The sequence below is a fragment of the Heteronotia binoei genome, chromosome 19 (genome assembly GCF_032191835.1).
Source record: "Heteronotia binoei isolate CCM8104 ecotype False Entrance Well chromosome 19, APGP_CSIRO_Hbin_v1, whole genome shotgun sequence".
Lineage (NCBI taxonomy): Eukaryota > Metazoa > Chordata > Lepidosauria > Squamata > Gekkonidae > Heteronotia > Heteronotia binoei.
In genome coordinates this window covers 2,948,724-2,961,033 of record NC_083241.1, presented here as the reverse complement: position 1 = coordinate 2,961,033, position 12,310 = coordinate 2,948,724, and the positions used below count along the sequence as shown (strand labels likewise).

Genomic DNA, 12,310 nt, shown 5'->3' with positions numbered 1-12,310 from the left:
TCAGCAGGTGCAATTGGAGGAGTGGGGAATCAAACCCCGTTCTCCCAGATAAGAGAGCCGGTTTGATGTAACGGTTAAGTGTGCGGACTCTTATCTGGGAGAACCGGGTTTGATTCCCCACTCCTCCACTTGCAGCTGCTGGAATGGCCTTGGGTCAGCCATAGCTCTCGCAGGAGTTGTCCTTGAAAGGGCAGCTTCTGGGAGAGCTATCTCAGCCCCGCTCACCTCACAGGGTGTCTGTTGGAGGAGGAAGATAAAGGCGATTGCGAGCTGCTCTGAGATTCAGAGTATAGGGCGGGATATAAATCTACTACTTAACCACTACACCAAACTAGCTCTCTGATGATAACCTCTGATGACAATTCAGGAACAGCAGGACGTTTTTGAGAGGAGAATAATCCCATTCAGCAAGATCCTATTTTCACTTGCACACCAGTTATGTTTCTGGGCGGCACAAGTAAAACTTTGCCGCTCGGAGAAATCTTCAGCGGGCTTACCCTCCTGCTTCCTTCTTGTTCTGCCCACAGCATAGTTCTTCGTTTGCTTATGTAGCTGGCAGAAATCTCAAACCCTTCATTGCGTCTTAAAGTCCCGATGGTGTATTCCTTGTCTTTTAGCCAAGGAGGAGGAGGAAGTGGAACAGTTCCCCCCTGGGAAAGAACCATAATTAGCCCAGACTCTCCTGTAGTATCTCTCCTTGTGCTTTGATCGAGGCGGGTCCTATAAGAGTGTGTTGTTGTTTTTTTTAAGCTTCTGGACAATTCATTTCCAGATGGCCTTAGTCCTTCTGGTCTCCCTATAAACCGCTACTATTTGCGGTCAGTTGTGTTGAGATTTGAAATGATAAAAGTAAATACCATTCGAAAGGCTTTTCTTCGCCACCTTCCCTGCTGTTGGACCGGCGTTCTGGGATTTCTTCTTTTGGGAACTGATCTTGCTAGCGCTGTATATAAATATCCTGTTCCATAAAGACTTTTGGGAGGAAAGGCTGAAGGGCTTGCTCAAACGATGTGTGTCGAACTCTGATTACCAAGCTTGTCTTCTCAGGCTTGAAACAGCCATCTTATCACGTCTCTTCAGGGAAGGATTTGGGTTTTCCCGGTGGTAGAAACTCACAGCCATGCAAGAAGGATTTTGCCCGCACTGGTCCCTTCAGGGCTTCAAATGGCTTGGGATATAGGCCGTAGTCAAAGCTATTAAGATATTTGATGATAGATCAAGGTGGGTCACCATGTTAGTCTGCCTGTAGCAACAGAAGAAGAAGATGATATTGGATTTATATCCCGCCCTCCACTCCGAAGAGTCTCAGAGCAGCTCACAATCTCCTTTACCTTCCTCCCCCACAACAGACACCCTGTGAGGTAGATGAAGATATTGGATTTATATCCCGCCCTCCACTCCGAAGATTCTCAGAGTGGCTCACAATCTCCTTTACCTTCCTCCCCCACAACAGACACCCTGTGAGGTAGATGAAGATATTGGATTTATATCCTGCCCTCCACTCCGAAGATTCTCAGAGTGGCTCACCATCTCCTTTACCTTCCTCCCCCACAACAGACACCCTGTGAGGTAGATGAAGATATTGGATTTATATCCCGCCCTCCACTCCGAAGAGTCTCAGAGCAGCTCACAATCTCCTTTACCTTCCTCCCCCACAACAGACACCCTGTGAGGTAGATGAAGATATTGGATTTATCTCCCGCCCTCCACTCCGAAGAGTCTCAGAGCGGCTCACAATCTCCTTTACCTTCCTCCCCAACAACAGACACCCTGTGAGGTGGGTGGGGCTGGAGAGGACTCTCCCAGCAGCTGCCCTTTCAAGGACAACCTCTGCCAGAGCTATGGCTGACCCAAGGCCATGCTAGCAGGTGCAAGTGGAGGAGTGGGGAATCAAACTCGGTTCTCCCAGATAAGAGTCTGCACACTTAACCACTACACCAAACTGGCTCTCTGAGCAAGAGCAAGAGCCCAGGAACACCTTAAAAAACTAACAACATTTGTGGCAGGAGAGGTGCCTTTCGTAAGTCGCCGCACACTTCTTCAAATACAGCAAGAATATGAGTCCGTCTGGGCTTTGGACTTGCATTCTGGCTGTATTTGAAGAAATGAGCATTGACTCATGAAAGAGCCTACCCCACCACAAATTGTGTTAGTCTTTAACAGGGTTGACCAAGCTTGCTTAATGTAAGAGCCACATAAAATAAATGTCAGAGGTTTGAGAGCCACAAGACAAGAATGTTAGATGCTTGAAAGCTGGAAGGAAGGAAGGAGGAGGGAGGTGGAGGTGGAAAGGAAGCGACAAGTCCGGTACAAGGTGCTGGTTATTACCTTTAAAGCCCTATATGGCCTAGGATCTGCCTACCTTAGCGACCGTCTCTCCCCACATGTTCCCCAGAGAGTACTGAGATCGGGTTCTCAAAACCTGCTTGTAATCCCCGGGCCAAAGGAGGCCCGTCTGAAATCTACCAGGGACCGGGCCTTTTCGGTAACGGCGCCTTGCTGGTGGAACCAGCTGCCGGAAGAGGTGAGGGCCCTGTGGGACCTTGGGCAGTTCCGCAGGGCCTGCAAGGAAGTACTTCTTCTCCCAAAGGGTGATTAACATGTGGAATTCACTGCCACAGGACGTGGTGGCGGCCACAAGTATAGCCACCTTCAAGAGGGGTTTAGATAAAAATATGGAGCACAGGTCCATCAGTGGCTATTAGCTACAGTGTGTGTGTATATATATATATTTTTTGCCACTGTGTGACACAGAGTGTTGGACTGGATGGGCCACTGGCCTGATCCAACAGGGCTTCTCTTATGTTCTTATGTGACACAGAGTGTTGGACTGGATGGGCCACTGGCCTGATCCAACAGGGCTTCTCTTATGTTCTTATGTGACACAGAGTGTTGGACTGGAGGGGCCATTGGCCTGATCCAACATGGCTTCTCTTATGTTCTTCTGTGACACAGAGTGTTGGACTGGATGGGCCACTGGCCTGATCCAACAGGGCTTCTCTTATGTTCTTATGTGACACAGAGTGTTGGACTGGATGGGCCACTGGCCTGATCCAACAGGGCTTCTCTTATGCTCTTATGTGACACAGAGTGTTGGACTGGATGGGCCATTGGCCTGATCCAACAGGGCTTCTCTTATGTTCTTCTGTGACACAGAGTGTTGGACTGGATGGGCCACTGGCCTGATCCAACAGGGCTTCTCTTATGTTCTTATGTGACACAGAGTGTTGGACTGGATGGGCCATTGGCCTGATCCAACAGGGCTTCTCTTATGTTCTTACGTGACACAGAGTGTTGGACTGGAGGGGCCACTGGCCTGATCCAACAGGGCTTCTCTTATGTGACACAGAGTGTTGGACTGGATGGGCCGTTGGCTTGATCCAACATGGCTTCTCTTATGTTCTTATGCAAGACAGTCCTCTTCCAGCTGGCTTATAACTGACACCGGAAACTTTGGAAGGCTGTCGTGTAACATTTCGACAGACCGCTGTTCTATATGTTTTATTATCTTACTGTTTTAAATTGTTGTAAATTGATGTTTTTAAAGCTAAACCCATGTTAGATTTTATATGTTGTAAGCCGCCCTGAGCCGCTTTGGTGGGAAGGGCAGGATATAAATGGAAATATAAATAAATAAATAGACTTTGACTTTAAATGCCTTCTCCAAGCTGCCGGCTGACTTGGCTTGGTGAAGTGATTTAAAGAGACCAAGGCCTTCTCCAGGCCGTCCAGTGGGGTAGCGAGGGCTTCAAGAGCCACACAATATGTGTGAAAGAGCCACATGTGACTCCTGAGCCACAGTTTGACCACTCCTGGCCTTTAAAGTGTTGATGGGCTCTTGCTCTTTTCTGCACTCAGAAAAGAGCCAGTTTGGTGTAGTGGTTAAGTGTGCGGACTCTTATCTGGGAGAACCAGGTTTGATTCCCCACTCCTCCACTTGCACCTGCTGGAATGGCCTTGGGTCAGCCAGAACTCTGGCAGAGGTTGTCCTTGAAAGGGCAGCTGCTGTGAGAGCCCTCTCCAGCCCCACCCACCTCACAGGGTGTCTGTTGTGGGGGAGGAAGGGAAAGGAGATTGTGAGCCGCTCTGAGACTCTTCGGAGTGGAGGGCGGGATATAAATCCAATATCTTCTTCTTCTTCTTCTTCTTTTTCACTCTCCAAAATACTTGAAAAAAACCAACAGCCCTGCTTATAAACTTATTTGTAAAAAGAAGTCGAAGACTGTGTCACGAACACTAATGGCGACAGATCTAGGTGGGCAGCCGGGTTGGCCTGAAGCCTTAGAACAAAGTTTGAGTCGAGGGGCACCTTTAAGAAACAAAGTTTTATTCAAGGTGAGAACTTTTCACGTGCACGCAACACTTCCTCAGAGACTAGTGGTGATAATTCAGCAAAAGAGTTCTGCATTCTGTTCGCCTGGTGGGAGGTGTCAGATGGGACGTCTTTCCTGTAGGCAATGCTCCCTCTAAGCTGCGGAGTCTTGTGAGCAAAAATTCTCCTTCGTGAACTACTGGCATGAAAGTCGAGAGCTCCTGCATCGATTAGTGTGCTCTGGAGCCATCCTTCCTCAGCTAAGACAAAAAGGTGTGAACTGGAGGCTAAAAAGCTGTGCGCTAGCTCACACTAACTCCGCTTAGAGGGAACACTCTGTAGGTTATTTATCCTGGTGCTGCAGTTTATAGGTGGGGGACATTCCACCAGGCGCTGGACTTTTCTACCTGCCAACCTGCCTCTGTCTGTTCGAGTCTGATGTAGACTGAACCGAGGACTCGGGAGCTCTAGGAAGGTATGTGATACCAGATTGTAAAAGAGCTCTTCTACAAGGAGTAGAATTTTCCTGGTTTGAAGATGTGCATGCAAAAGCAGAGGGACACCCCCTCTCTCTCTTGTCTTTTGATTCTCTGTATCCTTGGTGCCTGGGGGGCAAGAGTGGGAGGCCTTCTGGAGTTCTGGCCCCACTGGTGGACCTCCTGATGGTACCTGGGTTTGGGCTACTGTGTGACACAGTGCTTTGAACTGGATGGGCCATTGGCTTGATCCAAAATGGCTTTTGTTGTGCTGTTATCCCAGGGTCACCTTGCGAATGTCATCATGGCCGAGTGTTGGTCACAGCCCGGGCCTCTGTGTTCCTCATCTGGTACCTTAACCACTACCATATCCATTAACTAATGGTTGCTTTTAGTCGTAATGGTTGCTTTTAGTCATAACTAGAATGACCAGTTTCAGGTTTTAGCTTTACTTAGTGTTCAAGAGGGGGGGGGGGAATTGTTTCCCCTGCAAACTCATCGGGACTGGTAATTACTACAGCAGCTACAGCCTAATTTGAAGTGTTAGCTGTTAATTAAAACACTGCCGAGGTGTCCAGTTTCTTTTTGGTGTAACCAAAGCTCCCGTTCCATCTCCATTAATCACTTTACAGTTAACCGTGTTGGGGGGGGGGGCAGGGGAGTCAAGACAATTGAGATGGCACGGTGGTCAGGAGTAAACAAATTTCCTTTCTTCCAGGTAGCGTGCCACTTGCCAAAGCCAGGGTATGCCCTGCTCCTCTGGGCAGGGTATCTATTTTGCAGTTCCTTTCTCGGCGATAATTAAATGTTAAATTGCTACTGTCAATGTTCTGTAAACCAAACCAGGTATTTGCTCTTTACTGGAAATTTAACCCAAACTTCCACGGATGAATTGGCGTGCATCATAATTAAATCATCAAGTCTTCCCCTTTTAATTCACTTGGAAACAGGAGACCACCATCACCCCCCTCCCTTTTTCCCCTCCTTCTTCCATGAGAGGATCGGCTTTCTTGACAAGCTAATTAAGTTGCCAAACTGCCTGCCGCAGTGCATATTAGACTAACAGACGTCGAGCACGCTATCTCAGCTGCTTGTGTTCTTATCATTTCTGCTGATCTGAAAGTCAAAATGTTTTGCCACTGTTGGTTTGTCCATAGTTACCTTCTGGTTCACGTTACCCTTCTCCATTTGTTGACTCTGGCCCCAACAGTCAGCCTCTCTGTTACCATTTCAGGGAAGTTTCTTCCACGCTGTTCTTGAATGGTGTGTTGAGGAAAGTATTTACTCATTGTGTGTGGGGATACTTCTGTTTAAAATTTGTCACGAATACAAAACCTCTTGAGAACAGGGTTTGTTTGTTTTTTAAAGTCCTTTTTGCAAATGAAAAAAAAAAAAACCCTAAAGAATAAGACTGAGGTGCTGGCAGCGGGAAAGCTCCACTGAAAGTCCTGGCCCCACTGATGGAACTCCTGATGGCACCTGGTCTTTTTGGCCACTGTATGTACAGAATGTTGGACTGGATGGGCCACTGGCCTGATCCAACATGGCTTCTCTTATGTTCTTATACAGAGCAGAGGTCCATGAGTAGCTTTTAGCCACAGGGTATTGTTGGAACTCTCTGTCTGGGGCAAGTGACTATGATGCTTTGTGTTCTTGGTGCTGTGTGGGGGGCACAGTGGGAGGGCTTCTAGTGTCCTGGTCCCACTGATGGAGCTTCTGATGGCCACTGGATTTTTTGGCCACTGTATGTACAGAGTGTTGGACTGGAGGGGCCACTGGCCTGATCCAACATGGCTTCTCTTACGTTCTTACTTTCAAGAGGGGATTGGATCAACATATGGAGCAGAGGTCCATCAGTGGCTTTTAGCCACAGTGTATTGTTGGAACTCTCTGTCTGGGGCAAGTGATGCTCTGTGTTCTTGGTGCTTGGGGGGGGCACAGTGGGAGGACTTCTAGTGTCCTGGCCCCACTGATGGACCTCCTGATGGCACTTGGTATTTTTGGCCACCGTGTGTACAGAATGTTGGACTGGATGGGCCATTGGCCTGATCCAACATGGCTTATCTTATGTTCTTATGAACATTCCATGATGGGATTGGTTCTGCTCAGCTCTTTCTGAACTTTTAGAGCAGGAGTGTCAAACATGCAACCCAGGGGCTGAATCTGGCCCTCGGAGGGCTCCCATCAGGTTCCTGAGCAACTGGCTGTCATCTGGTTCCTTTTCCTTCTCTCTTACTTCCTTCTTGTTTGTTTGCTTGCTTTGCATGGCTTGCTCAATTGCACAGGAGCTATAGAGCAAAGCCTCTATTTTCTCCATTGGCCGAGGCTCCTTTGGGGGGGAAGGGGAGAGGGAGAGCTTGCTTTGCCCCAGGCTCTCTCAATCACACAGCAGAGCTATTGAGCCAAGCCTCTCTTCCTTCTATTGGTCTTCCTCCTCCTCCTGACCCCCAGGGGAAGGAAGGAAAGAGCCAGAGCTTCCTTTGCCCAGTTCCCTGGGGAGAGATAAAAAAAATATATCTTTAAGACCAACGAGTGCTAATATTTTAAGCATGTTTTATTGTAGGTTTTTTTTAAAAAAAAACCTTTAAATGTGTTTGTCTGTGTCCTTTATAAAGTTTCTATCTCCGCTACCTAATCTTCAATAGGTACACACACGGCACGGCCCAACCAAGTCTCATTTATGTCAGATCCGGCCCTCATAATGAGTTCGACACCCCTGTTCTGGTATGTTTGGAATGGTAGCTGAAGGCATATAGATATGTTTTGTCAGTAGGTTTCTGGTATAAGGTGATGTCTGTGCATCCACTGTGTATTTTTACAGTAGTGTCCTGAAGAAGTATTTCTTCCATAGACTGGTTCATCGATGATGGGGTGAAAGTTGTTGAATGCCTGGTGGGATTTGTCCAGGGTTTCTTTATCATGTGTTCAGACAATAGAGATGTCACCAGTGTATCGCAGGTATAAAAGAGGTGCGAGTGGGTAGACGTTGAGGGAGCTCTGCTTTAAGTTAGCCATAAAGATGTTAATATACTTTGGAGCCAGGTATAGTTCTGAAAGAACAAGTCGCCAGATTTGAAGTGGCTATGAGCGAGAACAAAATGGCACAGTTTGGTGGCAAAGTTAGCTGTGGTGTTGTCAGTAGTCATGTTCCTTATGGCTTGTAATCCATCTTTGTGTGGGATTGTTGGTATACAGAGATTTCACATCCATAGTGGCTAAAACAGTATTCTATAGAAGGCAGTTCAAGATTGAACTGAAAATTAACTAGGAGCATTGATGGCATAGAGTCTGAGAACAGCGTCCATATATCCAGATACCTCCACGTGATAGTGCCTGAGACAGTGGGACAGGCCTGGGTTGCCTGGTTTGTGCATTTTGTGTAGAAGATAAAAGGTATTTGGTCGAGGTTCCTGTGATGTCTCCAAAAGGATTTGTTCCTGAATGTGTAAGGGGTGATCCAAGTGAATAGCTGTGCTGGTCTGAAGCAATGTGACAAAGTTAGACCGTTTTCGCACACAGCTTACCTCGCAGCCACAAGCCTGTTCCCTCCGCAGCATCCGGTCGGATTTCCCACCATCTGCGCCGAAGTTACAGGAAGTGCCGCGGCTTTTGCATAGCAAACGTAAACCGCTAAAACCCGGTTTACGTTTGCTACGCAAAAGCCGCAGCACTTCCTGTAACTCCGGCGCAGATGGTGGGAAATCCGACCGGACGCTGTGGAGGGAACAGGATTGTGGCTGCGAGGTAAGCTGTGTGCGAAAATGGTCTTAGGGTGCGGTCACACGTATCATTAGTGGCGATACAGCTCCGCCTCGCTGACAGATTAAATGTGTTTGTTCACACATCCACATCTGGCAATCGAGCGTACTCCAGTGTCATCCCGGCTTGCCATGCATCTATGGCACATTAATTTGACAGCACATAAAGTCCGGCCCTTTTTCAAAAAACCTGCACAAGATCGGCTTTTTCCTGTTTGGACAGCTCACGCGCGATACTGCCTCTCACCTTTTTTTAAAAAAAAAAAAGCCCCAGCAGACATGTGCATTGCCAGATCATCCGGGAATCTGAGGTGACGCTTCTGCTTCTCCAATCAACACAGGATCGGAGGGGGGTGGGAAACGTTATCCCACTATTTAGAACGGGGAAAAGTCTCTTTTTTTCAATGTGGAGGATTTCTGGAAACTCCCCCCCCCCCCCGAAATAACGTTTGATTTCCCACCTCCAAACAGTTGGGCGCATGTTCAATGGACTCCCCCCCCTCCCAATAATCACCACCTGATCACGCATGCTCCAAGAAAAGAGTGTGATAGTTTTGGATGTCTGAACGCTCAACAACAGAATGAGTCGCATTCTTGGATGCTCGTCTGAATGGCCCTGCATCGAATCAATATTCAGCTGTTCAGATTTGAGCGCTACACACCCGCTTTTAACGCGAGGTGTGACCGCACCCTTAGAGTCCAAAAGCACCTTTAAGGCCAACAGAGTTTTATTCAGGCTGTGAGCTTTCGTGTGCATGCACACTTTGTCAGACAGGAGGGACTCAGACACACACACACACACACACACAAATGGCACAGATTGAACAGCAAATTAGCATACATTATTATATTGTATGCTTGCAAGCTAATTTGCTATTCAACTGCTGCCTTATATAATATACGGACAGGCAAGTCTGATTCTATCCTGTTTGACAAAACTTTGTTGGTCTTAAAGGTGCTATTGGTCTTAAAGGTGCTATTGGATAATATCGCTTAGTTCTTGTATTCCTGTGTGGGATCTAAGTACAGCTGTTAGTAAAAAAAGCAGTGTTTGAGAGTTGTCTTTGAGCCTCCTGGATGTAGTCGGATTTATTCATGATGACAACAGCTCCCAACTTTGTCGGCCTGTTTAATTATATATCTGGGTTGTTCCCTGAGATCTCCTTGGACCAAAAGTTGGGATGTCAGCACTGGGAGGGCCACCCGCCTCATCTGAGACGGGTAGGAAGGTAGAGGAAAGCCTGATTATGATGTTGGTTATTTCATAGGAACAAAAGTTAATGAAGAAGCAGGATTGCTAGGTTGGCTTTAGCTGCAAATCTTAAGAAGCTGACAGACAGCCCCTTTACTGGCATAGAAAAAAAGAAAATTAGAATAACATTTGAGATCGATGCATAAGACTAAAATCCAGGGGTGGAATTCTAGCAGGAGCTCCTTTGCATATTAGGCCACACACCCCTGATGTAGCCAATCCTCCAAGAGCTTGGAATTCTATCAGGGGCTCCTTTGCATATTAGGCCACACACCCCTGATGTAGCCAATCCTCCAAGAGCTTGGAATTCTATCAGGGGCTCCTTTGCATATTAGGCCACACACCCCCTGATGTAGCCAATCCTCCAAGAGCTTACAAGGCTCTTTTTTGTAAGCTCTTGCAAGATTGTCTTCATCCAGGGGTGTGGCCTAATATGCAAAGGAGCTCCTGCTAGAATTCCACCCCTGCTGAAATCATATAGAAAGGTTAAATGCATATAATTAGAAGAAGAACATCAATTTTATAACAGAACATAATTGGATTTAATTTTCAGAAAATCCTCTAAAAACTTTGCAACTTCTCTAGGGATTTCCACTACCAAATCATTCGATAAGAACCAACAATTGAAGATGTACTTATATTTCAAAGTGCGGTTGTGATTTTTCCACCCTTCTAACTGGTACTTTCCCCCCCAAATGCAGAGCAAGCCACGCCCTCAATGGGAAAATATTGGCAGTAAAGGTAAGCTCTTTCATAAATCTACATTTTAAAACCATTTATTTCTGTGTTGTTCTTCGATATGCAACAATGCAAATTATGCAATGATGGAAATTTATTGTTTCCACTTGTTTAATTTTAATGGATTGCTTTAACTCTGAACTGTAGGTTTTTATTGTTGTTACTGTACGTTGTGATCTGCCCTGAGCCCGTTTACGGGAAAGGGCAGAATATAAACCTACTAAATAAATCAATAAATAAATCTGTTTCTGTAGTAAACATTTCAAGGCCAGTGCAGAATCCCACCCCAGACCACACCTTTTATAACAATGACCTTGGAAAGTTTCTCCTGATCCACTTCAATGGCACTGCCGTACCCTTCTTCCCTTTGCCTAGTCGCTCATAGAGTGCTGAGAAGATTTGGGTGCGCGCAGAAGTGCATTATTGTTGGAAAAGAAGAAGAAGAAGACATTGGATTTATATCCCGCCCTCCACTCCAAAGAGTCTCAGAGCGGCTCACAAGCTCCTTTACCTTCCTCCACCACAACAGACACCCTGTGAGGTAGATGAAGATATTGGATTTATATCCTGCCCTCCACTCCGAAGAGTCTCAGAGCGGCTCACAATCTCCTTTCCCTTCCTCCCCCACAACAGACACCCTGTGAAGTGGGTGGGGCTGGAGAGAGCTCTCACAGCAGCTGCCCTTTCAAGGACAACCTCTGCCAGAGCTATGGCTGACCCAAGGCCATGCTAGCTGGTGCAAGTGGAGGAGTGGGGAATCAAACCCGGTTCTCCCAGATAAGAGAGCTCTGGCTGACCCAAGGCCATCCCAGCAGCTGCAAGTGGAGGAGTGGGGAATCAAACCCGGTTCTCCCAGATAAGAGAGCTCTGGCTGACCCAAGGCCATTCCAGCAGGTGCAAGTGGAGGAGTGGGGAATCAAACCCGGTTCTCCCAGATAAGAGAGCTCTGGCTGACCCAAGACCATTCCAGCAGGTGCAAGTGGAGGAGTGGGGAATCAAACCCGGTTCTCCCAGATAAGAGAGCTCTGGCTGACCCAAGGCCATCCCAGCAGCTGCAAGTGGAGGAGTGGGGAATCAAACCCGGTTCTCCCAGATAAGAGAGCTCTGGCTGACCCAAGGCCATTCCAGCAGCTGCAAGTGGAGGAGTGGGGAATCAAGTCCGGTTCTCCCAGATAAGAGTCCACACACTTAACCACTACACCAAACTGGCTCTCCAGCTAACCAACTAAGTGGGGTAGGATGGCAGTGCTAAAAAGATAGGTAATTGTGGTCAGCAAGACATGCCACACCAGCTTGTCTGTTGGTACTTTTGATGTTCCCCGGAGCACATTTTTTATTCCATTCAGCTTCCTGCTACAATGGAGCATTTCCTCCCCACTTTCTCGCGGGATCCTTCTCTTCCGCTTGTAAAAATGTATGGATGTTTGGGAAGGGTTGCCAACTTCCAGGTGGGATCTGAAGGTCTCCGGGAATGATAACTGATTACCAGAGTGCAGAAACTGGTTCCCCTGGAGAAAAGGGCTACTTTGAAGGATGGACTTTGTGGCACTGTGCCCCAGTGAAGCTCCTCTCCTCCGAAATGCCATCCTCCCCACCTGGAGCTGGCTACCCTAACTGATAAGTGTGCAGACTCTTATTTGGGAGAACTGGGTTCGATTCCGCCCTCCTCCACATGCACTTTCTGATGTGGCCTTGGGTCAGTCACAAATTCTCTCAGAACTGTTCCTTTCAAGAGCAGTTTTTGTCAGAGCTCTCTCAGCTCCACTGTTGTGTC

The 12,310-nt window shown here is 47.4% G+C and overlaps 1 protein-coding gene across 2 annotated transcripts in view; it reads left to right on the top strand.

Moving 5' to 3' along the window:
• The window catches only part of MAP2K5 (mitogen-activated protein kinase kinase 5), a 267,295-nt gene that overhangs the window by 66,767 nt on the left and 188,218 nt on the right, over positions 1-12,310 (top strand). For both annotated transcript variants that reach the window (XM_060260130.1, XM_060260131.1), the window contains exon 9: positions 10,500-10,539. In XM_060260130.1, the coding sequence (XP_060116113.1) occupies positions 10,500-10,539 (40 nt within the window). The remainder of the gene's footprint in view (positions 1-10,499; positions 10,540-12,310) is intronic.